This window comes from Aspergillus aculeatinus (genome assembly GCF_003184765.1).
Source record: "Aspergillus aculeatinus CBS 121060 unplaced genomic scaffold BO66scaffold_1, whole genome shotgun sequence".
Lineage (NCBI taxonomy): Eukaryota > Fungi > Ascomycota > Eurotiomycetes > Eurotiales > Aspergillaceae > Aspergillus > Aspergillus aculeatinus.
Window position 1 is genome coordinate 1,603,058 of NW_020291470.1, and position 25,821 is coordinate 1,628,878.

General features: G+C 56.1%; 15 protein-coding genes and 1 non-coding gene across 16 annotated transcripts; 7 read left to right on the forward strand and 9 right to left on the reverse strand.

Moving 5' to 3' along the window:
- Positions 1 to 393: 393 nt before the first annotated feature.
- On the reverse strand, positions 394 to 1,443 carry BO66DRAFT_425091 (uncharacterized protein; the record flags this gene model as incomplete). The annotated part of the gene is made up of 2 exons (XM_025650208.1): positions 610 to 1,443; positions 394 to 455 (listed from the first exon to the last, which is right to left on the reverse strand). Exons 1-2 carry the CDS (start codon positions 1,274 to 1,276, stop codon positions 394 to 396), a joined length of 729 nt encoding a protein of 242 aa, XP_025509482.1. The 5' UTR covers positions 1,277 to 1,443.
- Positions 1,444 to 1,984: 541 nt separating this feature from the next.
- On the forward strand, positions 1,985 to 2,292 carry BO66DRAFT_387500 (uncharacterized protein). Its single transcript, XM_025646319.1, has one exon. It carries the CDS (start codon positions 2,031 to 2,033, stop codon positions 2,214 to 2,216), a length of 186 nt encoding a protein of 61 aa, XP_025509483.1. The 5' UTR covers positions 1,985 to 2,030; the 3' UTR covers positions 2,217 to 2,292.
- A 97-nt stretch (positions 2,293 to 2,389) lies between these two features.
- Positions 2,390 to 2,460, reverse strand: BO66DRAFT_t5. The gene has a single exon. It is a non-coding gene; the product is annotated as a tRNA-His (tRNA).
- Positions 2,461 to 2,915: 455 nt separating this feature from the next.
- BO66DRAFT_13858 (uncharacterized protein) lies at positions 2,916 to 3,810 on the reverse strand. The gene is made up of 2 exons (XM_025642040.1): positions 3,683 to 3,810; positions 2,916 to 3,601 (listed from the first exon to the last, which is right to left on the reverse strand). Exons 1-2 carry the CDS (start codon positions 3,725 to 3,727, stop codon positions 3,059 to 3,061), a joined length of 588 nt encoding a protein of 195 aa, XP_025509484.1. The 5' UTR covers positions 3,728 to 3,810; the 3' UTR covers positions 2,916 to 3,058.
- On the reverse strand, positions 3,811 to 5,197 carry BO66DRAFT_13840 (uncharacterized protein). The gene is made up of 2 exons (XM_025642039.1): positions 4,964 to 5,197; positions 3,811 to 4,911 (listed from the first exon to the last, which is right to left on the reverse strand). Exons 1-2 carry the CDS (start codon positions 5,039 to 5,041, stop codon positions 3,895 to 3,897), a joined length of 1,095 nt encoding a protein of 364 aa, XP_025509485.1. The 5' UTR covers positions 5,042 to 5,197; the 3' UTR covers positions 3,811 to 3,894.
- A 409-nt stretch (positions 5,198 to 5,606) lies between these two features.
- On the reverse strand, positions 5,607 to 6,004 carry BO66DRAFT_13902 (uncharacterized protein). The gene has a single exon (XM_025642044.1). It carries the CDS (start codon positions 5,902 to 5,904, stop codon positions 5,647 to 5,649), a length of 258 nt encoding a protein of 85 aa, XP_025509486.1. The 5' UTR covers positions 5,905 to 6,004; the 3' UTR covers positions 5,607 to 5,646.
- BO66DRAFT_387503 (uncharacterized protein) lies at positions 5,967 to 6,961 on the forward strand. The gene is made up of 4 exons (XM_025646320.1): positions 5,967 to 6,058; positions 6,134 to 6,315; positions 6,363 to 6,457; positions 6,518 to 6,961. The coding sequence occupies exons 2-4, from the start codon at positions 6,289 to 6,291 to the stop codon at positions 6,825 to 6,827; spliced, it is 432 nt and encodes a 143-aa protein (XP_025509487.1). The 5' UTR covers positions 5,967 to 6,058; positions 6,134 to 6,288; the 3' UTR covers positions 6,828 to 6,961.
- Positions 6,962 to 9,457: 2,496 nt separating this feature from the next.
- Positions 9,458 to 11,476, forward strand: BO66DRAFT_467328 (uncharacterized protein; the record flags this gene model as incomplete). The annotated part of the gene is made up of 2 exons (XM_025652556.1): positions 9,458 to 11,162; positions 11,223 to 11,476. 2 exons carry the CDS (start codon positions 9,458 to 9,460, stop codon positions 11,297 to 11,299), a joined length of 1,782 nt encoding a protein of 593 aa, XP_025509488.1. The 3' UTR covers positions 11,300 to 11,476.
- Positions 11,477 to 11,880: 404 nt separating this feature from the next.
- On the forward strand, positions 11,881 to 13,503 carry BO66DRAFT_433734 (FAD-dependent oxidoreductase; the record flags this gene model as incomplete). Its single annotated transcript, XM_025650714.1, has 4 exons — positions 11,881 to 12,194; positions 12,277 to 12,545; positions 12,601 to 12,992; positions 13,087 to 13,503. 4 exons carry the CDS (start codon positions 11,881 to 11,883, stop codon positions 13,501 to 13,503), a joined length of 1,392 nt encoding a protein of 463 aa, XP_025509489.1.
- Positions 13,504 to 13,512: 9 nt separating this feature from the next.
- On the forward strand, positions 13,513 to 15,319 carry BO66DRAFT_445760 (uncharacterized protein; the record flags this gene model as incomplete). Its single annotated transcript, XM_025651657.1, has 2 exons — positions 13,513 to 14,835; positions 14,929 to 15,319. Exons 1-2 carry the CDS (start codon positions 13,832 to 13,834, stop codon positions 15,317 to 15,319), a joined length of 1,395 nt encoding a protein of 464 aa, XP_025509490.1. The 5' UTR covers positions 13,513 to 13,831.
- A 163-nt stretch (positions 15,320 to 15,482) lies between these two features.
- Positions 15,483 to 18,064, reverse strand: BO66DRAFT_467331 (Zn(II)2Cys6 transcription factor; the record flags this gene model as incomplete). Its single annotated transcript, XM_025652557.1, has 9 exons — positions 17,993 to 18,064; positions 17,821 to 17,943; positions 17,601 to 17,764; positions 17,444 to 17,551; positions 16,851 to 17,395; positions 16,526 to 16,793; positions 16,291 to 16,466; positions 16,024 to 16,204; positions 15,483 to 15,955 (listed from the first exon to the last, which is right to left on the reverse strand). The coding sequence occupies exons 1-9, from the start codon at positions 18,043 to 18,045 to the stop codon at positions 15,483 to 15,485; spliced, it is 2,091 nt and encodes a 696-aa protein (XP_025509491.1). The 5' UTR covers positions 18,046 to 18,064.
- A 348-nt stretch (positions 18,065 to 18,412) lies between these two features.
- BO66DRAFT_467332 (pyrroline-5-carboxylate reductase) lies at positions 18,413 to 19,413 on the forward strand. The gene is made up of 2 exons (XM_025652558.1): positions 18,413 to 18,481; positions 18,545 to 19,413. Exons 1-2 carry the CDS (start codon positions 18,445 to 18,447, stop codon positions 19,384 to 19,386), a joined length of 879 nt encoding a protein of 292 aa, XP_025509492.1. The 5' UTR covers positions 18,413 to 18,444; the 3' UTR covers positions 19,387 to 19,413.
- Positions 19,414 to 19,755: 342 nt separating this feature from the next.
- BO66DRAFT_303359 (YciI family protein) lies at positions 19,756 to 20,325 on the reverse strand (the record flags this gene model as incomplete). The annotated part of the gene is made up of 4 exons (XM_025643224.1): positions 19,756 to 19,788; positions 19,852 to 20,015; positions 20,107 to 20,162; positions 20,216 to 20,325. Coding segments are annotated over 4 exons (363 nt in total), but the record flags the coding sequence as incomplete, so codon positions are not given.
- Positions 20,326 to 20,862: 537 nt separating this feature from the next.
- Positions 20,863 to 22,081, reverse strand: BO66DRAFT_425098 (flavin reductase family protein; the record flags this gene model as incomplete). Its single annotated transcript, XM_025650209.1, has 2 exons — positions 21,947 to 22,081; positions 20,863 to 21,892 (listed from the first exon to the last, which is right to left on the reverse strand). The coding sequence occupies exons 1-2, from the start codon at positions 21,988 to 21,990 to the stop codon at positions 20,863 to 20,865; spliced, it is 1,074 nt and encodes a 357-aa protein (XP_025509494.1). The 5' UTR covers positions 21,991 to 22,081.
- A 293-nt stretch (positions 22,082 to 22,374) lies between these two features.
- On the forward strand, positions 22,375 to 23,118 carry BO66DRAFT_445764 (RidA family protein; the record flags this gene model as incomplete). The annotated part of the gene is made up of 4 exons (XM_025651658.1): positions 22,375 to 22,561; positions 22,630 to 22,643; positions 22,722 to 22,895; positions 22,972 to 23,118. The coding sequence occupies exons 1-4, from the start codon at positions 22,402 to 22,404 to the stop codon at positions 23,116 to 23,118; spliced, it is 495 nt and encodes a 164-aa protein (XP_025509495.1). The 5' UTR covers positions 22,375 to 22,401.
- A 516-nt stretch (positions 23,119 to 23,634) lies between these two features.
- mfsA (glucose-inactivated glycerol proton symporter STL1) lies at positions 23,635 to 25,769 on the reverse strand. Its single transcript, XM_025646321.1, has one exon. It carries the CDS (start codon positions 25,671 to 25,673, stop codon positions 24,054 to 24,056), a length of 1,620 nt encoding a protein of 539 aa, XP_025509496.1. The 5' UTR covers positions 25,674 to 25,769; the 3' UTR covers positions 23,635 to 24,053.
- Positions 25,770 to 25,821: the final 52 nt, after the last annotated feature.

Genomic DNA, 25,821 nt, shown 5'->3' on the forward strand with positions numbered 1-25,821 from the left:
TTCTTGAGAGGTTGGTGCTAGCTCCATGGGCTTTTTTGGGTGAGCTCGTGCGGTTGAGGGAAGCTTGTCTTTGTGCTAACACCCTTTCTCATTGATCAGACACTTGGTGAGATAAAGATTCTGATTCTTCAGGCATTAAGCGGGGTCAAATTCTTATAGACTCTTTTTCTTGCGGGGGCTCCACTTCTCAGGGCTTGCAATCCCGAGATCCCGATGCAGGATTAGTGGTCCTACCCAGACCATCGGATGGCCTTCCGATTGGCAAATATCGCCGTATCAATTAATTTATCAATACCATCTTTATCCATGTGAGTCATGACAGATAGTTAAGTTACACATTCCTCAAGCGAATTTCCTCGGCGGATAGCGCACCCTTGATTAGTGCATCCCATACTACTCCATATCCTTCCCCCTCCATTCATAGATAAAGAACTCGACAATAGTAACATAACAAACTGTACATTACATACATCTCAAGCAACAGCAATTCCCCCATCCCCAGCCCACGATTACCCTAGCAGCAACAACACCCATCATCATCCTTGCTATTATTACTATCCCCGCAGCATCCCCCACAGCACCCATCGCAACATCCATCACAACACCCACCACATCCCCCACAGCAATCATCGTCGTCGTCGCTCTTCTCCATCCTCGGCGCCTCTGGCGCCTGATACCCGGTATACTGGGTGGTCGTCGCAACATCGTCCCCGGGGTACGTCATATCATTGTTGTCCACATATCCGCGGTTGTCATCATTGTCACGATTGTCATCATCGCCAGACCAGTAATCCCCGTCGTCTCGGACATACTGCCCGGAATCCCGATCGTCGGGGTTGTTCTCCCGTAGCTCGATCGTTTCGTTGTTCTGGTTCCATTCGTTGTAGATCATCGCGCCTCCAAGACCGGCTGCTGCGCCGGCTGCTGCGCCGGCTATGACTGGGGTTCTGCTGTGCGGGTGGCTGGTGTGCGTTGCATGGGTAGGATGAGCGGGATGGGGACTGTGTTGAGGGTGTGGTGCGGGGTGGTGAGCGGCGGGGTGGTGCTGTGGAGCGTGGTGAGGCTGGTGAGCTACCGGATGAGGGTGCGCTGCTGCATGTGGATGCGCTGCTGCGCGTGGGTGATCTGGGTGTGAATGTGCTGCCGCATGCTGGCGTGCGCTTGCGGCGTGGTGAGCCGGTGGATGGCCATGAGCAGTCCGCAGGCCGCGAGACTGGGCGTGTTGGTGCTGGCCCTGCTTGGTATGCGCAGGTGCGGGACGGGTCGTGCGGCCCATGGCTCCGAGAGATGGCTGTCAGAGAAACGAAGAGAGAAGGATTTGTCGCTGCGTTGGATGCGCACTGTGTATTGTTCAATTCGGAGGTGATGGGCTGTACCACAACTGCGAGGGGGGTTAGGGCTACCGCTGCTGTGCCCCCGAGCGGAAACTGCGTTGACGTCGGGGTCTTGGTCCGTATATAACATCCCACCCCCTCTCTGCTCCCCCTCCCTGGACCTCCTACTACCATGTGCGAGGCTTATGAATCGCGGAGATTACGATACATTAATGTGCCTCTTAATAGAAAGGTTGAACCCTGCCATTGCCACATTCGACGAAGGACGAACAAGAATCTCCGCCCCCATCTTGGCAAGATGGAGAAGTAGTGGCCATCGGTGCAACCTCCAACAGCGGGCACGAGACAAGCAACCCTGCTCGGCCACAAACATGGGATTGCAGGGTCGATTTCTGAGGTGCGGCTGAGAGACGGCCCAGTAGCTTGTGAAGTCCAAGCTCGTATCTGCATGGGCAACGGGAAGGATGGACTCTCACCTCGGAAAGCAAACGCCACAAGCGCCCATCCAGGACCAAAGCACCAATGCACGTGGGGCTTTTCTGGTGGCGATGCGTCTAGACTGATGCCAGGGACGGGATGATGCTCTGCGTCTGACCATGCCAAGACAATTTGTAAGGCATCCGTGCAGATAGGTTAAGCAATATTTGGAGGGAGGGAGGGGCGAGGTTGAATGCTTCGACGGGCGGATGCTTGATAATGGGAGGGCGCGGTATTCCGGACTTCAATGGAGGGATTGGAAATCAAGGATTGGACAGTTGTGCCAACTCGCAGCACCCCGGTATCAATAAACCCAATGCAGCCGCGATCGAGGCAAACATGGAACGTCGACGGGGTTATTTTACAACTCCCGGTGCGAATGAGTGTGCTGGTCTGTTGACATAGATGGACAGAACGAGTCATGGTGGGTATGAACTTTGGAACTGGGTCTGGAACAAAACTGCCAAGAAAAGCAATCTTTTCTTCCGCTCACGGCTTGACCACGACCAAGATGCCTCGGCGGACAATCTCTTCAGGCGCTCAAGGGAGGGGGCAGGAAAACAAAGCCAAAAAGAAAGTGGCGCTGCCCGGAATCGAACCGGGGCTGGCACGGCCACAACGTGACGTCATACCACTAGACCACAGCACCTGATGTTGTGATATCGGCATCAACTTACTGACTTATGTGTAACGTTGTGTATACTTCCAAATGTGGCTTCTTGGTCTTGCCATTGAGGACAATATTGTCTATTTTTCCAACACTGGCGAGAGGATTGGGCAAATAGTATATTACACCATACATAGGCATAATCCAGATAGTTTTCTCTTGGATTGAGTACTTAAATTGGACTCGATTTCCTGCATTGCGTCTTGACAGATATCTGCCTGTGGCGCCTGTCCCCGTCTTTATATATTTCCTCCAGCCTCCATGTCGACGATGGGACACTACCCCGTAAGACATGCAACATCACAGTCGCACTGACGCGTAACCACCACCAGCAACCCGATAGCATGTAATAATTTCAATGCAAAAATACTAGCTGCTGTTGTCCCATAACATGGCATTGAGCAGCATTTTATACCCGACCGCAGGGTGTGGTCACGTGACACAAAGCGAATGCCCATGGGCTCTCGGTGAACGAGACTGCTCAGTGACATAGTCTCTTGGATCTGGCCTAGGCAGTCCAAGCTTATACCACCAACAACCCTGGGAATGCTTCTCTGCTTGGTTGTAGCAATGTATGTCATTATACCACACCCCGCGAAGACACCCACTCCCATAATGCCCCAACCAGACAGAACACCAAATAACACCCTGGGATGAGCCCATGCCACCAATACCACGAGGACGTGAACCACAGAACTGGAAAGCCATACAGCACAAGAACACTCTGTAAGGGGAGTCGAAGCCAACGCGAGCGGTGGCCGAGCGTGTTTTCAATTGCGAGCGACAGTAAAATGACCTCTACCAATCCTGCCACAGGGAGAAGTAGAAACCCTAGGACTTGCCCAAAGCCGTAGCCAAAGCCAAACGCGTCAAAAACTCTTACCACTGATTCGACGAAGACCGCCTCAACCAGGAATACAATGCATACAAAGGTGCAGTAGAGGACCGAGATGCATAGGGTTGAGTGGTGCGACTGCCAGATATCGCTTTGAAAGTCGAGGTGACTGAGGTGCGGGAGTGAGGATGGATTGGAAGGCGTAGTGACTGGGTCCGAAGTTTGGACGGGCAGAAGCTGCAAAGTAAGATTCTCCTGGCTGGTTGCATCCTGCGATGGCAGAGCGGTGTGCTTGGCGCCTGTTGAGCACGGTCAGTTTGAGTCTCTGTATGATCAATGAAAATTCGATCTGCGAGGGTACGTGCCGATACCTTCCCCAAGAAGCTTATAGAAAGATTGGATGATGGTGAGCATAGGCCCTGCAACGAGTACCACAGCAATGACCTGCCCAAATGTCCAATCATCCTCCTCACCACCTGGAAAGCCCACGGGGCATTCTGTTGCCCAGATACCGAAAAGAAGACGGAGTACTCCCCAGATGAAAGCGACGAGCAACCAGATTATCTGTCTCCTGTCAGTGTCTATTGGAAACGGGTTTCGGAGAAGGGATCATAGACCTCCGCAAACATAGAGGTGAACCCTTCGACGAGAAGATGAGCGGTCAGGATCAACGCCAATGTTGGAAGGTAGAACAGAGTGGACTTGAGTCCCCGGGGCGATTTTGCTGCATCAGACCAGTCATGCACGTACTTCAAGCCGGCATGTACCCAGAGCCTGAGTCCAATTCTTAATCTTCCCAGCCAACTTACCGAGATCGACCGCGAAAGTCGGACAGACCGAGAGATGAACGAGAAGATGATTAGAAGCACCGCAAGAAGCATCGATAAAAAGCCCTCCGTTGCTTCGGGCTTGGCTAGAAGGTAGCATGTGGCAGCGTCGTCGATCGCCGGGGGAAACCCCTCACTCAAAGCATGACTATCGCACATCGAATCCTTGTCAGAGGAATGAGGAGGCAGGGGTATCTGTCTGTCGTTTATCCAGTTATAGTTACCAGTAAACCCGAGACCGATCACCAGGAACAGGCACAGTGCGCCCACAAAAAAGATGCGCCATGCGCGGTCGCCTGAATGGTTATGGAGATAGTTCCGTAATATCGTTAGGCAAATCAGATTCGTCATGACGGAGAACCAGGCAAGACTGATGACGGCGTTCCAGTTAAATGTAGACAATCCGCCCCGAAGCTGTGAGGCCCCAGTGATGAGAATGGAGAATCCGGTCAAGAGTTGCATGTCACTGAATGCTAGAATGCACTTTAGGCTATTAACGAAATATGCCACCGGGTGGGTGCTACCGGCAAACTGGCAGAAACAGACCTTTAAAAATGCCTCATCAAGCCCTACAGGGAGATACCGCGATCTCAGTGCACGAATGCTTTGTGAGATAATCAGCTTATCCACTGGATTCGGGAGATATGCTCTCTGGAGATGCCCCTGTTTCGAGTTCTCGAAGGGATCGGAGTCTGGATCAAAGACCAATAGGTAATACAGCACAAGAATGGCGGCCACGATCCCGGCAGTGATGAGGTAGCTTAGCACGACCTTAGAGAGAGTAAGCAAGGCATCACTTGTTCTTCTGGGAGGGTAGACCTACACCAGTTCCTGTGATGTCAGAATTCGCACCTAGCCCTGGCTTGGGCCCTTGACAATCGCCATTCCAGGAAGTGCCCATTGCTGCCCCGCAATATAATTATTGAGATGGATTAGGCTCACGCAGGCTCCATACCAGCTGGATAGTGCTTAGATGAAGACAATCCGACCATCCGATTAAGGATGGTCCAGAAGATGCCCCAGCTTCCAAGTAACTAAAAGGTCGATTCGCCAAAATCCTTCTTATGGGAATCAACCGAATCTTAAGCTGCGTCCGGGGGAAGAAGTTTGCTCACCTTGGTTTCGCACAGGCCGCCTGAGCAGCGCTGCACCTGATAGGGTTGGCGCAGCCACGGCGGTTAACTCATCGGCATGTCCGACTGGCTGTCGCCATTGACCTTTGTTTGCCTAGAGACTGTGGGATTAAAAGTAAACACATACCCGAGTCTACTCAACATAGCTAATGATCTTCCAAGAAGCCTGAATGTAGTGTACATCGAAGTCGTTTTATATGCTCGTCTTCATCGAACAAGCAGGGCAGAGTTTGGCATATCTACCACTGTACTTTAGTTTTTAGGGTCATACCCCCCGCTTCAAAATATGTCTAGTTCTGACAGTGGCGTTAGCCGCATTCATAGTCCAATGTTATGATTGGGCGAGTTGGGTCACCGACAAACATAAGGATCATCAAAAAACACAAACTGCACAAGGATGTTTCTTCACTGAACGAGGCTCTGCACCGAATGGCATGATTAAACTACAAGAAACAAGCCAACATAGGGATGACTGCATTGGTGGTGTGGAATCACAATATAAGCGGCCAACACGACCACAGCTGCAGCCGCAAGCCACCCTAAGCACTATCTCAAGTAAACAACCAGCACCAAGGCACAGCATTGTATTAATTCTGTTCATGTTTATCAACAAAGTCATTGTATCAGTCATATCGAGTGAGGGATGAGCGTTATGTTTCGGTCAAAAGTCGCTGACGATGCGGCTGGATTTAGGGTCAGACGAACCAGCTTCTATCCAACGTTTCCATCGTTCGTGTTTGGCGTCAGTAGGAAGCTGCGCCATCCGCTTGGCTGTTGAAAGATTGGTTTGAAATTTCCCTTGGCGCTTGGATGGGCTGCCTCATTTTCAGCTTAATCACGAAGCTCACCATATCCCATAGACATAAAAAGCCAGAGGGCTATATAAAGTCTCATCACTTTCCTCTCTTGAACGGAGGACAACAGACAACAGGAAAACAGTGAAGCGACCTCGTTACTAACAACAACCTTACCGCTCGAACCAGCTACGAGAATATAAGAACGAACGTCTTCCAACATGACCGACTGGCTCAACAATCTCTACGTGTGTCTTCTTGCGCCCTCGTGAGCAAACCTAGCTAACTCCGCAAGGCCGTCTACGGCGACCACGAAAACGAGAAACCCAGCAACACCATCCCCGTCATTGACGATAAGAACGGCGACATCAACGCGGGCTTCGGCGGGAAGTAAGCTCTGACTGCTCCAGCGTCACGAGGGTGTGTGTGTGCGGTGGCTGACCGTCCTAGGTACGTCTGGCTGGTGGCCAACTATCTCCAGGACCCGCAGAACTGCCTACACAACATCAAGGTGGTGTTCTCGGACACGGAGAAGCCAGGCCAGATGGACCTGGCCAAAGGGGCCGGGGGACAATACCGCTACCTGGAGACCTCGACCGTGGCCGCGGAGGGCTTCGGGATTTCGAACCTGAAGCTCCTGCGGAGCACGGATGAGATGAGCAGCACCGATCTTGGAGGGCGGGGATATCGCGGATGGACGACGGATATTAATGCAGGTCGGGGAGGGGATTATCTGTATCTGGTCTGGAGGAATGGTTGAGTACTGGTGCTTTATATGATTGAGGGGATGGAATGGTGCTTCTAGGGCTCCGGCATAGGAATTACCATTTTGACTTTGATTGTTTGGCTCCGTCAATTGGGAGTCTTGGTCATATGTTTATCTGCAAGTCGAACAGAGAATTGAGTTGAGATTTGTGCTTTAGAACGGAGATTGCTGTAGGGACTAGGCAGATTGAGACTGAGGAAGAGGCAAAGAAATCTTCATGGTTTTAGAGACAACAGTACCGCAGAAGTCCTGCGAGAGCGAGTCTGCGTGATGTAAGCCTTACCTGTGTTAGCAACTCACTGCATGATCATGGATGGATAAACACACGGATAAACTCATGCATAAGTGGGTAGGGCAGAGTCTATCAGTCCCGGCGGACAGGCAAATACTTCGATAACAAGAACAAAAGTCAAGGAAAGGAGAAAGAAAATGACCAGCTCTGCTCAGAGCTAGAGGAATTGGAACTAGATTTTTCTTCACATTTTGGGATTGCTATGACCAGTCCGTGGTAGGTTTGATGAGGGATGCATTTTTGGTATGGAAGTGAAGGGCTCCGGGCATGTGCGCGGGATTAATTTTCTCCCAGAAGTCCAGTTTTCCTGATTGAGCCAGGCTTGAAGCTGAGAGTGTCGGAAGGGGGCGGCAGAAACCAGGGTCGGCTCCACCCTCGGCCCGAGCTTTCTTTCTTTCTCCACTTTTTCCCTTTCCGAGTCTTCCAAGTTGCGTTGCTTCCTGCTTTCCCCTTTCTCCGTCTCTATCTACTCTCCTCCCCCGTTCCATGAACACATCATGCTTGTGAACTTGCAACAGAGAATCAATCAATCCGCCACACTCATTGATCATGACATAATGGTGCTTGGGATATTCATCACAATCTCACAGGTCTCTTCTCGTCTGTTCAGTTTGAACATCCCCCCCAAAATAGCATCAGCCGCTAGTGAGGCTCGCCGTTGTTTGAGGATCCCGGATTCCCAGCAACCCCAATTTTCGATCGTCTCATCATGAAACCCCCACCGTTCGCGCTCTGGGCCCGGGAACTCCCAAGAATTGGCTCGGATCAATCTTTTCCCTCACTGCTGCCCCTCAATTGCTCAGTTGCACCCTCAAATCGAGCCTTCCGCATGTGATGTGGGTGAAAAACACCTGTTCGATCAAACAATTGGCCAATCCGCTAGTACTTCGTACAATCACGAAGATCCACACTTGTCTTCCGCGGGATTGTGAAGTCCCTCACGGACACACCGCCTCGGAGAGGCCCTCCAGGAGTCCAGGTAGGGAAGAACCCCGAAGCTATCGAAGTTTCGACCAAGCATCGACCCTCTTTCGCAGCCAGCTTTAAGGTTTAGCTCAGGAGGCTCTCCGGTCGATCCACCCGGGCAGGATTCCCTTTTAGCAAACTCGGGATGCAATAGGACTGCTCCCTCGGTCTAGTCGGAGAAAAAACTCTGTGCTAAGCACGCCCGATGACTTTGGCTCCGCACACCCTCGAGATAGGGACTATTGTCCCTACTCCAGAGTCCAGCCAAACATGTTCTTCGAGTGGAGTTTCTTCCCGAATCTACACCCTAAGAATAGCCACTTGCCCTGGGTCGGCCATTAACCCCGACCTTCTCCATCACCCGCGTCTCGGGCTGCTCTAGTAACCATTGTTTGGATTTTCCTTTTCGGTACAGCAGGCGTTCTATCCACGGTCTGCTCTCTCATATCCGGGAAAGCTTCAGGCACAACTCATTTTGGCTTTATTCAAGCTGGTGTCACTACTCTCGGCACCGTCAATCGCAATCAAGACGACCATGAGCCAACGGCAGAGACCACAACCTACTTTCAGGGCAAGTGTTCGAATGATTGATGGCCTGTAGTTGCTCTTCATGTTGTTCGCACACGGACCATCTCGTGAGACCCATCCAGAACCAAAGCAGAACCTGGATCTCTAGCGCGTTTCAATGCGACGGATTTGGAGTCTCCCCAGCCGGCCCCGTCGCTTCTTGCTACTGTGATGGTCCATTCCCCATCGCACGATGTGCTTGTGCGACCGCTCGGCCTCAGGTCACCATCACGCAAAAGGAGTCCAGGCTACACATGGACCACATCGTGATCCCAACGGACCCCGGTCTAGTCTACCCCTGTCTGAGAACCACGGTCGATGGTTCCCTCTAAGCCAAGATGGTCAGGAACCTTACCTGGATGGTGCTTTTCGACTGGCAGGGATTGGCTTTCTGCCGTGATCTGGGCAAGAGAGTGAGATCCTCTTCGGGACGATCACAGACCCTCAAACACGAAGGGTTTCATGGCTGCTTCTCGAAATAGATCATCCCGAACCTCATCCGGCCTCGAAGGCTTGAGAGACTCAAGATAAAAGGCGTCTTCATCCTCGCGTTTCTGTTCTTTTTTCCATCATCATCCTTCAACCACTTCTCTCTTTCTCTTTCTTTCCTCTCTCCTAAACCTCAAAAAAAAACATTGCTCTGGTAGCATTTCCTTCGTTCTCACACGATTATCTAGCTATAATCGTCTTCCTACTCTCCTCGCTTCTTTCTTTCTCACTCTTGTCAACTTGTTTCAATTTGGTAAGTATACCGCCTCTTTTGCTCTGCGATAAGCGACTAACACCAGCAGATATCACGATGCGTGTTTCCAAGGTTTCCGCCGCGACTGTGCTCGCTTCGACCGTCTCCGTCAATGCGATCCCCATCCCCTGTCTCCTTCCCTTCCTGAGCGGCGCTGGTAGCCTCTTCGGAAACTCGGGTCTGGGTGCCAGCTTGGGCGGCAGCGGCAGTGCTGATTTGGGCGCCAGCCTGGGTGCCGGTGCCAGCGGCAGCGGCAGCGGAAGTGCCGGTCTGGGTGCTGGGCTCGGAGGAAACGCGGCTGCCAGCCTTGGTGCGAACGCTGGTCTGGGCGCTGGTCTGGGTGCCGGCCTGAGCGGTCTCTTCGGTGGCAGCGGTAGCGGTAGTGCTAGTGCCACCGGCAGCGGCAGCGCTGATCTGGGAGCCGGAGCTGATCTGGGCGCGAACGCCGGTCTGGGTGCCAACGCCGGTCTTGGTGCTGGCGCCAGCCTTGGTGCTGGTGCTGGTCTCGGCGCCGGTGCCGCTGCTACTCCCTCTGCTGGTCTGGGTGCTGGTGCTGGCCTTGGTGCCAACGCTGGCCTTGGCGCTAGTGCTGGCCTCGGTGGTAGCGCCGGTCTGGGTGCTGGTGCCGATCTTGGCGCTGGTGCCTCTGGTGGTGCCTCTGGCGGTGCCTCCGGCGGTGCTTCTGGCAGCGCTGGTCTGGGTGCTGGAGCTGATCTCGGTGCCAGCGCCGGTCTGGGCGCGGGTGCTAGCCTTGGTGCTGGCGCTGGTCTCGGTGCCGGTGCCGCTGCTACCCCCTCCGCTGGCCTGGGTGCCGGTGCCGGCCTCGGTGGAAGCGCTGGTCTTAGCGGTAGTGCTGGTCTCGGTGGCAGCGCCGGTCTCGGTGGCGGTGCCGGTCTCGGTGGCTCTGGTGATGTTTCCGGCAGCGGCAGCGGCAGCGCTGGTGCTACTCCTACTGGTGACGTTGGTGTTTCCCCTGTTGCAACTGGAGCTGCTGGTGGTAGCGGCGATGTTTCTGGTGGTGCCTCTGGCGATCTCTCTGGCAGCGGTGGTGTCTCTGGCGGTGCTTCGGGCGGTGCTTCGGGCGGTCTTTCCGGCGGTGCCTCCGGCGATGTTTCTGGCAGCGGCAGCGGCAGCGGTGACGTTTCCGGTGGTGCTTCCGGTGGTGCTTCGGGCGATCTCTCCGGCAGTGGCAGCGGTGATGTTTCCGGCGGTGCTTCCGGCGACCTCTCTGGCAGCGGCGGTGTTTCTGGCGGTGCTTCTGGCGGTGCTTCCGGCGGTGTCTCCGGCGGTGCTTCTGGTGATCTCTCTGGCAGCGGCGGTGCCTCTGGCGGTGCTTCCGGCGGTGCTACCCCTACTGTTGTCGCTGGCCCCAGCGGCACTACTGTCTCGTTCGGCACTACCACCAGCGTCTCCCTTCCCGGCGGTGGTCTCACGGCTGGTGTCTCGGGCAGCGGCAGCGTCAGCGGCAGCGGCAGCGGTGATGCTGGCGTAGGTGCTGATACCGGAGCTGACACTGGTGCGGGTGCTGACACCGGGGCAGGCGCAGGTGGTGATGCAGGACTCGACGCGGGAGCTGGCGGCGACGCCAGCGCCGATGCTAACGCCAGCGCTACTGCCGATGCTTCGGCTGATGGAGATGCTGATGCCAATGCTGATGCTGACGCCACCGCTACTGGTGGCGGTTCTGCCACTGCTAACGCTAATGCGGAGGCTTCTGGCTCGGGACACGCCAGTGCTAACGCCTCTGCCAACGCCTCGGCCAGTGCTTGAGGTGAGCTTTTCTTCTACTCTGAATTATGGTCTTAGACTAACTTGGCAACAGTCAATTCCACACCTGTCGATGCGACAAACAACAACTACAACTACTACCCCACTCTGCATCATCGACCCTCATCGTGATCCCTCTTTGGCATGAAACTCACTCCCTTTTGAAGTGGTTTGGAGGATGATGAATCAGGACATTTTTGCTTATAGTCATTCGTTTATAATTGTGTTTTGATCATGAGACTGTCTAATATCGACATGTTATTTTAGCTAGGAAAAGCTGCTCTAATCTCTTGCTACAGCAATGCACACACAGCTTGGAATTGTCATTCTTATGTTCTTTGTTCTTCTTATTCCAGTGCAAACCCCCCGAATCACCGACTGGCTCCACTAATCACAGATCCTTCCCGCCGCAAACCCCCGATTGGGGGAATTGAGCAATTGGTGCTGCACGCTTAGTGCTTATGGCCGGCACATCCTTGCCCCAAAGGTGAGGTCAAGACCAATGGAAGAGACGAATCATCTGTGCTGGTCTTATCACTAAGCCTGTAGTTCGATGCAGCTACATCCGCCGCACCAGCGCCTCCCTCCTCAGCCTCCCCTCGCTTGTCGCACCACCTTCCCTGATCCTTTCAGCATCCTATAAGCTCCACAAGTTTCCCAGTCACTCAATTCACCTCCAATTTCTTTAAGCATCCTACACATAACCACCTAGAATGCCATCCCCAAATCTCCGACCGTGCAAAGTCCTCATCGCCGGGGGCGGCATCAGCGGGCTCACCCTGGCGCTGTCGCTGGAGAAGCACGGTATCGACTACCTGCTCCTCGAGGCATACCCGGACTTGGCCCCGCGACGCGGCGGCGGCATCGCCGTGATGCCGAACGGCGCGCGCATCCTAGACCAACTGGGCTGTTACGAGGACCTCTACCGGCGCGCAGGGGACAGCGCGGCGTCTCGGCTGTATCTCCGCGGGCCCGACGGCCAAGTCCTGGCCACCGTCGATCACATCGACAAAGGCTTGACAGAGAGGTAGTGTCCCCCCCTCGGGACTTTTCTACTCAGTATATCTCAAATTTGCTCCAAATTTCATCTAATGTGAACACTCGCACAGACACGGCTACCCAATCATCTGGGCCGACCGCCACCACCTCCTGCGCACGCTCCACGACCACATCGCCGACAAATCCAGACTCCTCCCGAACAAACGCATCACCGGCGTACACCATACTCCCGGGGGCGTCGAAGTCACCACCGCCGACGGCAGCACGTACCGAGGCGACATCCTCGTCGGCGCGGACGGAACCCACTCGACCGTGCGGCAGGCGATCGTCGCGCGGGCCACCGAGCTAGGCCTAGGGAAGGAGTACTCCGAAGAAGAGCGTAGGCGTCCCCCTCCCCCAGCATCGTTCCTCAATTCTGATCATCAGGGATGAAGAAATCCCCTCCACCTACGACTGCATCTTCGGCCTCTCGCCTTACCACCCAGGTCTCTCGCAACAAGAAGAAGAAGAGAGCACCCTCCAATTCATCCTCGGCGACCACCAGTCCTACATCGTGGGCACCTCCCGCCCCGCCAACCGCACTTGGTGGTTCCTTGCCATGAATCGGGGCGCCATCCACCACGGGGCGGAGATTCCGAAGCACGATGCCGCAGATAAGGAGCGGGTGCTCCGCGCGCATGCAAACGATCAGATTACCCCGACTGTTACGTTAGCGGATCTACTGGATGCCGGCCCGGTGGAGACGGTCTACACGCCCCTGCGGGAGTGGGTGTACTCGCGGTGGTATCTGGGGCGGATGGGGGTGGTCGGGGATGCGGCGCATAAGGTGAGCTTTCTCTTCTCTTGGCAGTCTGGTCGAAAGGCGTGTGGTGAATGGGGTTGAAGTGGGCTAATCAAGATACTCTTCGGGATGGGGGTAGATGACGACGGTGCTTGCGCAAGGCGGCAATCAAGCTTTCGAAAGCGCGGCCGCGATGACGAATAGTCTGGTGAAAATGCTGGCAAATGGGAAATGTGGGAGAATGACAGACGGCGAGATTGAGGCGATGTTCGAGGAGGTGCAGGTAGGACGTGCCCCGAGAGCCACAGAGATGATGGAGGCGTCCGGCAAGAAGCAGCGGGCGGATGCGATGGAGACGCCGGAGCTGAAGCATTTCTCGATGAATGTGTTTCCGAAGATCATGGCGGAGGGGGCGTTTCGGCGGTGGAAGGAGTACTTGGTCGGGGCGGTCTCGTTGCGCGGGTTGCCGACTCCGTGTCGGAAGAGGGCGGTGCCGTTTGATGATGAGGTGGAGTGTGGGGTGGAGGGGCTGGGGAGGGTGGTGGCTAAGTTGTAGAGGTGAATTGGATTGGTCTAGATGTTGGGCTGGGCTGGGCTGTTGTGGTCCGATGGGTTGTCGTCGATGAGATGTGGACAATGGCGGGGTACCGGTAGGGTTGGGGGCATCAGGTGATCCTCTCCATCATGAAGGAAGAAGGAGGTCTCAAGGACTGACGATATGTCAGTGCTGGAATGGTTCCTGATCCACATTAACTTTCATTGAAGCCTAAAGCTTATTCCGGGTCGTGACGTCATGAATCTTTGACCCCGTCCTCATTTGACAGACTTCTGTAACCTCATCTCACCTCATCCCATACCGAGATGTTGCACCACCACCCAAACCAATGAGCACCCCGCTGTTCGTGGCCGAGGAAGTGCTGTGCACCTACCCCATCAGCACAGTGTACGACTCGTGCCCACGCTACCTGTTCTATGCTCTCCTGCTAGCCACCTGCGTGACCCGGTGGACGGGGTGGCTCTCCGACGTCTTCCTTGGAGCCGCGGCGACCTACGCGGGAACCGCGGCTCTAGAGGCCTTCATCCTGGTCTCAAGCCCAGCGCAAGATGCTCCCGCGAACCCAGTAACCCTCCCCTACATCGCACCCAACGACACAGCCCTCCTAGCCAGCCTGACCCCGTCCTTCCCCAGCCTGATCACCAACACCACCACCCTCCCCATCACCCCGGCGACCATCGACCTGGACGCCGACGCCGTCCTCGCGATTGTAGTGACCGCCTACCTGATCTTCCTGCCCCTGCAAACCTGGTCCCGGGCGTTCACGCACTCCCGCGCGCGCTTCATCCTCTTCTCCCTCTGGCACGCCCTCATGCTGGCGGGCACGGTCAGCGCGCTGATCTACTGGCCGCGCGTGCGCAACACGCCCACGCAGTACGCCTTCTGCGCGCCGGACTACTTCCCGCCGGAGGACACGGTGTCCAGCGACGGGTGGCAGGCGTGGCAGCGGCAGACGCCGTCGTGGAACAGCAGCGTGTGGGCGATTTTTAGCAACACCACGCTCTTCAACTCGCTGCCGACGGTGTGCTACTACCCGTGCTTCAACACGACGCAGCCGCTGCGCCAGCAGTCCGCGCTCGAGGCCTCCGTCGCCGACAGCGCGGCCGCCCACACCGCGCGCTCCGCCTTCTGGTCGCGCATCCTCTACTCCGAGCGCTACATCTACAGCCTCATCGGGCTGACCCTGGTCGTCAACGTTGTTCTCTTGTTGTTCCGGTGTCTGCCGTACCGCTCGCGCATCCCCTCGTCGCGGGTGCGCACCATCTGGCGCGAGCGCGCAGCCATCGCGCAGGGGTTCCGCGCGGACTGGTTCGCGGTGGTGCATCCGGCTTCGTTCACAGACCCCAAACACATGACCACCCCCACTCCCGGGGATCGCGCCTCGACCGGGAAAGCCGAGGCACGCGAGAAGCGAGGAAGCGACAGCATCCTCGAGAAAACGCGCGCCACCCTCGCGACCGCCACCGCGACCCCGCACACCATCACCTGCCTGCTGCACCTGCACACGCTCGGCTCCCTGGTGCGGCTGCTGCTGGACCTGTGCATCCTCTTCGCCGTCGGGTTCAGCATCGTCATCAGCCCGCTGACCGTGCTGGCCTTCGTCGCCTGGATCGAGTACTACATCCACGAGGACGGGCCGGCCCAGGAGACGCCCAAGCAGGTCGGCCAGTGGGCGCCCCTGGCGTCCATCGGGTTTCTGGTGGTGTCGGCGGGGATCCTCAAGTTGAAGGTGTGGGTTGCGCCGCGGCGGGAGATCGATTGGGAGATCGAGCAGGTCCGGGGACGGCTGAAGCGGTTGGAGGGGATGATGGTCTAGGTTTTAGGCTTTAGCTTTCTCCACTGGTGAATTGAGGCAAACGGGGTCTTTTGTAGTGCAGAAAGCTAATTAATGAGTGGGCTGGAGTGCATGCTCCAGCGCTCGCCTTGTCTGTATTATACTATCCTCTCTCTCTGCCAAAAAAGGAGTCAGTAGGATAACCCTAACCTCCACCCGTAATCTCCCCCTCCAACCGATCCGCCAAATCCATCAGTTCCCGGGGTTCCATCCCCAGCCCGATCGTCGAGTGGATCGCCAGATACTCCCATTCCCAGTCTGTGGTTGGATCGTGCACGTCCAAACCACTAACACCACCACCTCCCCCTCCCGCCTCCGCAACGCCAGGTTCATGAACCTGCTGTCCCCCCTGCCGCTCCATCTCCCCAGGCAAATCACCACCCTCACCACCACCAGCAAAAGGCGTGATCGGCCCCATCATCACGCGCAGATTCTCCAGCTCCGCGCGCCGCATCGGCGCCGCCAGGTTCCCCCGCGCGACGATCTTCTCGAGCACGCAGTCGATGTGCTCGGCCCAAGGGCTTTCGGCGGGGATCAGGGCCGGCGCGATGGCCTGGATGACGTAGAGGATGAAGGCGGAGGCGAAGGCGTCTTCGATCTGGAAGGGGAGGAAGGATTCTTTCTCACTCGTGTTAGTATGCGCCCTTGGTGTGAGCATTGGTTGGGTTTGAGGGGTTGGGGGATACCGATGAGATCCTCGTCTGCGAGCGTGCGGAGAGTCTGCAAGACCGTCAGCGCGGACTCGACGCAGCACTGGAGCAGCGAGGAGACGGTGGCGGAGAGGCCGATGGCGGCGCGGGATGGGGCTCGCTCGATGTGCGTGTGCAGCGCGCACATGACTAGGGGTCGGGTGGTGAGGACGATGCTCTTGCAATCTTGGTCAGTGTCTTTTTTCGGTGGGGTGTTTGATTTGGGAAGGAAGATTTGTTGGGGTGGAAAAATAGGGAATTTACATGGTGATACCCCAGGACCAACCGCGTCGCTGTCCGCGACGCCCGGCTCAATGCCGCGGGGAACTCGGCGTTCAGGAACCTGGTGAGATCCTGCGAGAGCTCGGCCAGGTTCCGCAGGATGGCCTGCGTGTCTTTGATCAGGGTGCCGGTGGAGTCGGGGCCCACGCCGTAGACCGCTAGAGGTTTCATCGGTCAGGTAACGGAGAAGAATGAAGAGGATTGGGGGTGGATGTACTCGTTAGAATCCTCGCATTGAGTCTGGCGAGGCGCACGTGGAAGGTGATCGTCTTCTCGTCCACCGAGCCATCGCTGTACAGCCGCACGGTGATGTCCTCGTCGCGGATGGAGCTGGGCGCCCCGATCAGGGCGGCGAACTCCCGGTCCAGCATGTAGACGATCCAGAAGATGGTCCGGCAGCGGTGCGAGAACTCCGCCCCGTCCAGCTCCTCCGGCACGTGGCGGTGGATGCCTTCGATGATGCAGAAGCGGAGGGCGAAGCCGATCTTTGTCTGTCAGCTGATGGCACATTGGCGGGTGAACGGGGAAGGGGGGAAACACACGTGCTGAAATGCGGCGACGCGCATATCGATCGACTGGAAGTACAACGCCGCGAGCGTCAGGGTGCGGATGCACTGCAGCGGGTCGGGATACGTCCCCGACAAGTCCGGCATCAGGGACATCGCGCGCGCGGCGTACTGATACCCCGACGGCGGCGCGTTCGGCGGGTGATTCTGTGCCAGGAAGGCTTTTCCAAAAGCGAGGACCAGAAGGTACTGTGCGTACCACAGACGCATTGATACAACTTTCGTGGCGGGATCGGTGTAGAAGTCTTGCAGGTGGCGGAGGAAGGAAGGGCTGTCGATGATGTAAAACAGTGTCCCCAGGTAGTACTTGACGGTGTGGAAGAGATACAGCCCGTAGTCGATCGGGGGTAGGTGGCATACTTCCGGTGACTCGTCCATCGGCAGAGATCGCCATTTCAGGGCAAACGCTGAGGCGTCGACGTTCCATGGGTCCGGGGGACAGTTGGCGTCGGGGACATGCTTGCCTAGCAGGGAGAGCACGCGGCGACAGAAGGACCAGGAAGATGTAGGGCCCATATACCCTATCCTGTGTTAGCGCTACTTGCTCAAATCGTGTGAGGGCAGCTCACAGAATCTCCCGTCCGGGGACTGCGCAAATGAGTATTCTACCAGAGGATTTTTCGAAAATGTCGACCGCAGTCCATCTCTTTCTGGTTGGGAATCATGCTCCGATGGGGCTGCCGACAGTGTCAATACGAAGAATTCAGGAAGGAAGAGACGACCTACGGTTGGCCTCGACATGTGATTGAAAGCCTGAATACCCCTCTTGTTGCTCCAGAAGCGATGGATGCGAAAAGACAAATGAGTCTCCGTCTTCGGTCGAGTTGCGTACATCAGTGTAACGCACAGCTGCAGCCGCACTATGGCGACGCTCGAGATCACGGAGGTAGCTGCATTCGCGCCATCAGCCACATACTAGAAGATACAGTTGTAGCTGTCAGGTCACCTCTCTGGCACCGAGACCCTTGCCTCCTCCACTGCAAAGTGGCAAGGTTTCTTGGTCCGGGCACAGCGCGTACAGGGATTTGTCCCGGAGCACTTGACCTTCATGGAACGACATCGTACGCAGCTTCACTGAATTAGTTCATATCTTCGCCTGACACAACAGCTAGACTCACGCCTTCTGGCATTTCTTGTAGACCTTCGATTGCTCTGAACTGCGAAGAGACATGTCGATAACAACGTATCGGAGGTTGGTTCCGATCAGTTGATGCGCGGAGAGAAAAAGTCGGACGAGGCCGGAGCCTGAGGCCGAGAGGAGATCGCTGACTAATGCATGAGGGCGATTGCTGGTTCGACTACATAAAACAAAACAAGACCAAGAATACCTACGTGGAAAGACACGAGACTAGCTAGAAGATGAACGACAGAACTATACGGTAATTTGACATCTGCTTATCTCTGGGATACCAAGTGCACTGAAGCGCTTATCATACGGAAGCCCCGATCTCGGAGCGGCCATCCGAAACCCCGCCGGAGATTCCACCAACATTCGCAATTCTGCCACTTCCCTCGATGATTCATTCACCCAACCATCCGACACACACAACCACCCCAACACATACACAAAATGGCTCCTCAATCAACACTAGCGATCATCGGCTGCGGTACCAAGCTATCTCTCACCCCGACTCATGCACCAGACAAAACTAACCCTGTTGAATAACCAGGAAACATGGGCTCCGCCATCCTAAGCGGGATCCTCGACGCCACGCGCGCCGACCCGACCACCAGCCCATTCGGGCGCATCATCGCCTGCACCAAGACCGAGCAGTCGGCCAGCCGACTGCGCGAGCAGTATGCCCAGGACCGCGCGCGGGTGGAGGTCCGCGCCGACGCGAACCTGGCCACCGTGCGTGAGGCCGACTACGTCATGCTCGGGTGCAAGCCGTACCTGGTCGAGGCGGTCATCGCGGCCGACGGGATGGCCGACGCCCTGGCGGAGAAGTTCATCATCAGCGTGATCGCCGGCAAGACCCCGGCCGTGCTGGCGGGGTATATCACCGAGTATGCCAGTGCCGAGGTCAAGGCGTCTGCGCGGCCGTCCGTGGCGCGGGCGATTCCCAACGTGGCGGCCAGTGTGCGCGAGTCGATGACCGTCGTGGAACTGCCGGCGGAGTGTGCGGCGGCGAATCGCGAGGTGGTGGAGTGGATGTTCGCGCAGCTGGGGCAGGTGAAAGTGGTCGCGCCGGAGCTGTTTGACCTGGGGTCGATGCTGGTCGCTGCGCTGGCCCCGCTGTCTGTCGCGGTGGACGGGATCCTGGATGGCTGCGTGGCGGAGGGGATGCGGCGGGCGGAGGCCTCGGAGATGACGGCGCAGTGTCTGCTGGGGTTGGCGCAGTTGCTCAAGGGTGGGGTCCATCCGGCGGTGCTGCGCGAGAGCATCTCCTCGCCCCGCGGGTGCACGATTCAGAGCCTGTTGACGGTGGAGAAGGCCGGGGTGCGCAGTGCGTTCGCGGAGGCGATTATCAATGGGACGCGGCATTTGCATGACTTACAGAAGAAGCAATAGAGAAGACATAGACCGATCGGATTCAATAGACATATTACGAATATCATCTACCGAAAATCCTCAGCTACAACTTCCTCCCTATGGCTATCCGGGGTCTGTAGGCCCTAATCTCAATATGTGATCTGATGAGGCCATATCTAAGTAAAGCGTGCAGTGTACTGTATATGATTGTATAGCATCTGCACTGTCCCTGATCCAGCAGACGCATTCGAACTCAAAAACCGTCTGAGAAATTCAGTTTCCTCTTCAAACGCAGTCTCATGCTCCTCATAGGAATCTCCGAACTCAACACTCAAACTAAGCTTTACTCCTACTACCTCGGACACAATCACCCCAACTCATTGCCCCCATATCAACCGCGCCCTACTCCTTACTCAACGGCTCCCGAACCGCCGAAATATACTACCACCACAAATCAGCCACACAATCCCTACAACCCCCAACAAAAACCAAGGAAGAACATACCGGAATAACCTGCGCCTTCTCCAAGTCCCACACGCCACTCTTGGCATAAATATCACTGTTGATCAGCTCATGCACCTCCTCCACCGTCTCCCCAGTCACCACGATCATACTCCCCTTGAAGGAGAGGGGCTTGCCCTCTTCCGGGTGGGAGTCGACCATCGCGCCTGCAGCCAAAGGTCAGTACATACGGATCTTAAGAGGCATTGCTAGATGGGCGTGTTGGGTCTACAGGTAACGGGGTAGGGACACACTTACCGCCGACGACCATCTTTCCCGCCTCGATGAGGGGTTGGAGTTCCGCGTAGTGCGTTCTATTACCCCGAGTTAGTGGCGGGGCAAAGGAAATTGGGGCAGGAAGACGTACGGCCGGACTTGCAGGCGGAGGTCGAGGACGTTGGGCTTATCGGGGAGGATGCAGAGCCATTCTTTCTTCTTGGGGGGTGCGGTGGCTAGGGTGCGGTGGGGGAGGTGGCGGTGAAGCAGAGGGGAGGAGAGGGAGGAGAAGGATTTGGTGAGGCGGAAGAGGGACATGTTGATTAATGGTAGGTATGGAATTCGAAAGGGTCAATGATTTGGGTTGAACTTATACACTGCTGGTAATATACAGTATAGTATAGAAGTGTGTGGGTGGGTGGGATGAAGTGTTGATCAACACCGACGCGTGGGCGAAAAAACGCGGGGAAACAAAACCCGGCCGAGGAAGGAGCGAGCTTCCGATGGTCGGAGGCGCGGTCCGATGCGGCGGAGGTACCGGGGTGTGGCTGTCACCATTTTTCCCAATTTGGCGATATCTTTGGTCTGCGAGAACTAGCTTCTGGACAATTGTCTGCAATTGCGTTTGAGAACTATCCTCGAAAGCCTTTTCCTGAAAATCACTCGTTCTTCTTCACTGATACTGTACGTTTTAGTGTTGTCAAGACAATATGTACTCAGCTTTCTATGAAAATCCACAAGCATAACAACAACACTTGAAACTCTAAACGCCACATCTACTCCCATGGTATCATGAATCTAATTTCCACCGTCCTCATTCCTTTGCTCCAATTCCCTCAACAGCTCACTCTTCTCCACCTCCGCCCCCCACTTCGTCCGCGGCCGCTCAAACGTCGACGTGATGCGCCCATACGCCACACCCCCCAACTGCGCCACGGGCCTCAACTTCTCCAGATCAATGTGACTGCCCTCCGCATCGACCGCCCCCTCCTCCACCCAGAACCGCGTCGCCTTGATCAACACCACCGCCGACACACTCATCCCGGGGCTGTGGGCCGCGAACTCCTTGATCTCCAGCACCCGTCCCTCGATCGAGAAGACCGACTCGCGGACGCGCGACGGCGTTACAGTGGCGCTGGGCGCCTCGGTCAGCCCGCTGACCTCCCACTCCGACACGCCGTAGGGGGCGTCGATGGCGGTGGCGTTGACCGCCTCGATCATCCCCTCGGAGACGGTGTTGATGACGCACTCGCCCGTCGCCTGCAGGTTGCGGTAGGTGTCCTTGGCGCGGCCCGGCCGCGAGGAGAACCCCACGACGAACAGCGGCGGGTCGTGGTCGACCACCTGGAAGTAGCTGAAGGGCGCCAGGTTCTTGGTGGCCCCGTCGGCGGAGACGGTGCTCAGGAAGCCCACGGGCCGCGGCGCGATGCCCGACACCAGCAGGCGGTAGTTGTTGATCGCCGGGCGGGAGGTATCGTAGGGGTCGATCTCGCGGTGGGTTTTGCCGGCGCTGGTGCCGTTGTCTGGCACGCCTTGGCCGTAGGTCCAGTGGGGGTAGGGGGATTGGGTCACCTCGATTGCCGGAGAGGTGTGGTCGAAAGGTGCGCGGCTGGCTTCCGTTTGTGCGAAGTTGGAGATGTCTTGCACGATTTTGTAGTTGGCTTGCGCCGCTTTGGTGGCTGCTGCTGCTGCTGCTGCTGCTTCTTCACCCGGGGAGGAGGATGAAGGAGCTGGGGCAGCGGGGGTTGCTGCCGCTGCTGCTGCTGAGGAATTCATTCGCAAATGGGTGAAGGGACGAAGGGCGGGCGTCCCAGTGAGGTGCATAGGTCTGGTTGTTTGGTTAGTGGGTGTTGTGCTGGGGATCTGGGGACTGGATACTGACCTTGACGTGATGAGTCGACTGACTCTCTTTGCCGCTGTGGCCATTGAGCGGGTTCGTTTGGTGGTGGTGATTCACAGAATCCTATCCAGCGGGTAGTGTCACTTGCAACGAACGAAGCCCGCCTACAAATGGAACGGGGAAATGCTGCTTAAATTGCAAAATGATTGTTCAAGAAGCCAAGCCGACTGAAAGAGGAATTTCTCCATTTGCCTCCAATTGCTTAGAAACCCGAGTCGGCGGGTGGGGCCGATCCCCAGCCTTAGGCACCTCCATCGGCACACGGCATCGGGGAAAGACCCCGATGCCGATCGGCTCATCAGTTACTCTATAGATACGCAAAGCTACGGGTTCTGTCCTCTTTCCTTGAACTGTGATGGACTAACTGGCTGTATCTCCAGTTAAACATAAACCCCCTACGCCTGCCCGGTCCCCTGCATACCCACTAGTCAAGTAAAATGTTCCGTCGCGCCATCTCTACCTCCCTTGCCACCACCTCTCGAATGCCCCTCCGAGCGTCTATCCACCCCGGACGCTGTAACAGCAACATGCTCCCTCTCCAAGCGACCCGGGGAAAGACCACGGTCTCGAGTATCTACACTGACAGATGCTATGCGCGTGAGTCGGACCACCACACTACTATTTACCCCTTACATAGCTCAACTATACTAACCGTGTAATCCCAGCCTTCGCCCACTACGTACGTCCCCCTCATAATCCACCGGGAACAAGCACTACGAGTTAGTGCCCGTGCTGACCTGCACACAATCGAAACCAGTCTCAAGCCATCAAAGCCGGTAACCACGTCTGGCTCTCCGGCCAGATCCCGGCCGATGCCCAGGGGAACCTGATCAAGGGGTCTGTGACGGAGAAAACCCAGGCCATCATCCTTAACACAGAGGCTATCCTCCAGGAGGCGGGCTCCGGGCTGGATCGGGTGGTTAAGGTTGTGGTGGGTTGTTTGAACCCTGCTTCTTTTTTCTGGGGTATTCTTTTTATGTATGTACCTGTCTGACTGAATATGACAGGTATACGTGACGGATGCAAGCATCATGCCAGAATTCGCCAAGGTGTATGACCCGGCGTTCCCCCATCGGCCGGCCCGTTCGATGGTGGAGGTGTCCAAGTTGCCGGCCGGGGTGGATATTCAGGTGGATTTCTTCGCGGTGGTTTAAGGCGACTTAGATATCAGCAAGAGTACGTTTCCATGGGATGAGGAGATGAAAGCGTTGGGCAGATGGATGGATGAATTATGTGTCTGATGTACTCGGGGAATCACCCTTCGATGGCTATGTAGTATACTTAGCATATATGAAGAGAGGCTTCCCGCCTCAGAATAGGCCCTTTGGCGGGTGTGTATATATCAAGGTAGTCGTTTCTCGAAGATAGCCTGGAATCAATCATCCACCGTTCTCATGCTCCCCAGTATACCAGCCTACACCAAGCATTTGCCCCCTGAAACAAAAAAAAAAGAAATGAAATCAAAAGAACAAAGAGAAAAAGGAACAGGAACGTATTATCCTGACAGTGACATGACATGTAAGAAAGCTAGACGCAACCTACCGATGGGTCAGGAACGAGAGCAAAAGGTTCCACTCCAGCATCCGCCAGCTTGTACTCTACGTACTTGTGCTACACGAGTTTACAGCAACAGCAGGTAGGAAGTTCTTCATCACATGGCACAGAAAATGCATTGGGTTGCCGATAGTTTTCTCTCTCTTCTATCAACGAACACAGGATATCTATATACCAATATACCATCTAAGAAGGTTCATCCCCAAGACTGACCAAAAAGCAAGTGCCATGCATGCCGTAGGCGGAGTCGTTCATAAAAAACACATTGTTCCCATCACCATTCCCAAGAAAAAGAAAGCAATAGCCAATGCGGAGAATCTTTGTGTTATCAGCGACAAAACCAAAATCAAAAAAAGAAAAAGACATCAAACATTGAAGGGGGCTTATTCCACGTGAAAGTGAAAACCCTTCGGGGTAATCGATTGCGAAAATTTCAAAGCAACACGGCCCCGACGATACATGTATACATGTGGGGAGAGGGAGGGGTATCTGGTGATTATTTTTTTGTTTGTGAGAGAAGCAGGAACCTTCATGTTTAGTAGGTCTCCTTGCGCTCCTGGCTCTCGCCACTGCTGAGGGCCAGCTCGGCCTTCTCGGACTCGTGGGCCACCTGGTGGGAGGGGACGTCCAGACCGACCTCGGCGGACATCTGGGCGATCTGGGCGGGGGTGAGCTTGGGGAGCTCGTTGGCGACCTGGTAGGGCCACTTCTTCTCCATGTGGGCCTTGGCGAAGATGATGTCGATCTCCTCGAGGTCGCGGCCGGCGGTCTCGGCGTAGAAGTACCAGGCGAAGGGGATGGCGACGAAGTTGATCAGGGCGAAGAACAGGTAGATACCCCACGAGCTGGAGGAGGAGAAAACGGGGGTGAACATGACGACGGCGAAGTTACAGATCCAGTTGGTGCAGGTCGAGGCGGCGGCGGCCATGGTACGGGTGCGCAGGGGGTTGATCTCGGGGGGGTAGATCCAGGGCAGGGGCAGGGTCGTGAAGGCGAAGAAGACGATGAAGAGGAAGATACCCACGACCGCACCCTTGGAGTTGGACGTGGTGTCGTCGATCAGGCAGCCCATGGTGATGATGAAACTCAGCCCCTGGCCCAGGAAACCGATGAGGAACAGGTTGCGGCGACCGACCTTCTCGATCATGAAGAAGGAGGGGATGGTGGCCAGCGCGTAGACGGTGGCGAAGACACCACCCAGCACCAGGGAGAGACGGTGCTCCATCTGCAGGTTGGTTTCGAACAGCAGGGTCGAGTAGTAGATGGCAGCATTGCAACCAGTGAACTGCTGGAAGAACTGGCCCGAGCATCCGATCATCATGCGCTGGAACTCCTGGGTCTTGCCGAAGGTGAACAGCGTCTTGAAGCTGGCCTTGTTGTCCTGGGTGGCCTTGAGATCCGCCTTCATGAGGTTGTAGTCCGCCAAAACCTCGTCGGAGTCGGGGGAGAGGTCGTTCAGCGCGGCCAACACCTCGCGCGCCTCCTGGTCGTGACCGCGCATGACGAACCAGCGAGGGGACTCGGGGAGCATCAGGGCACCGACGGTGACCAGCACGGCGAAGATGATCTGGAAGGCAACGGGGAAGCGCCACTGCACCGAGGTGTCGACATACGAGAGACCGAAATCGAGCCAGTAGGCGACGAAAGTACCGACGGCGATGATGGCACCCTCGAAGCAGACCAGGAAACCACGGTTGTGGGCTTTCGAGCATTCCGACTGCCAGACGGGGATGGTGGCAGTGTCCATGCCGTTACCCAAGCCCGAGATGACACGACCCACGACGAACTGGCCCAGACCCCATTTGTCTCCGTAGGAGGCAGTGGAGATGACCGCGCCGACAGTCATGATGACACCACCCGCAACCAACAGAGGAGTCCGACCAATGCGCTCACCGAAGCAGAGAGTGAAGATGGCACCGAAGAAACAACCGATCTCGTAACAGGCGGTGACGGCACCACGAAGGACAGAGACGTGGTTCTCATCCTTGCCAGCGCCGGTAGCCAGGGCAGGAAACTCAGACGTAAACTGATCACCCGAGATGATACCGGACATCAGACCCTGATCATAACCGAAAAGTGAGAAACCGAGGACGGAGACGATGGTGATGGCCAAGCGAAGCTTGCGGCCCCGCAAGCCACATGTTGTTGTCCACATGTTGACTTAAGGCGATCGATCTTCTTCTTTCAAAACGGATACCAATCAATGAAGAATGTTGGTATGCGTGACAGGTGAAAGAAAGGGAGAGAAGGGGAAGGGAGGGGGGGGGGGCAAGAAGGAAGGGATCTCCCAACCAGGGCAAGGA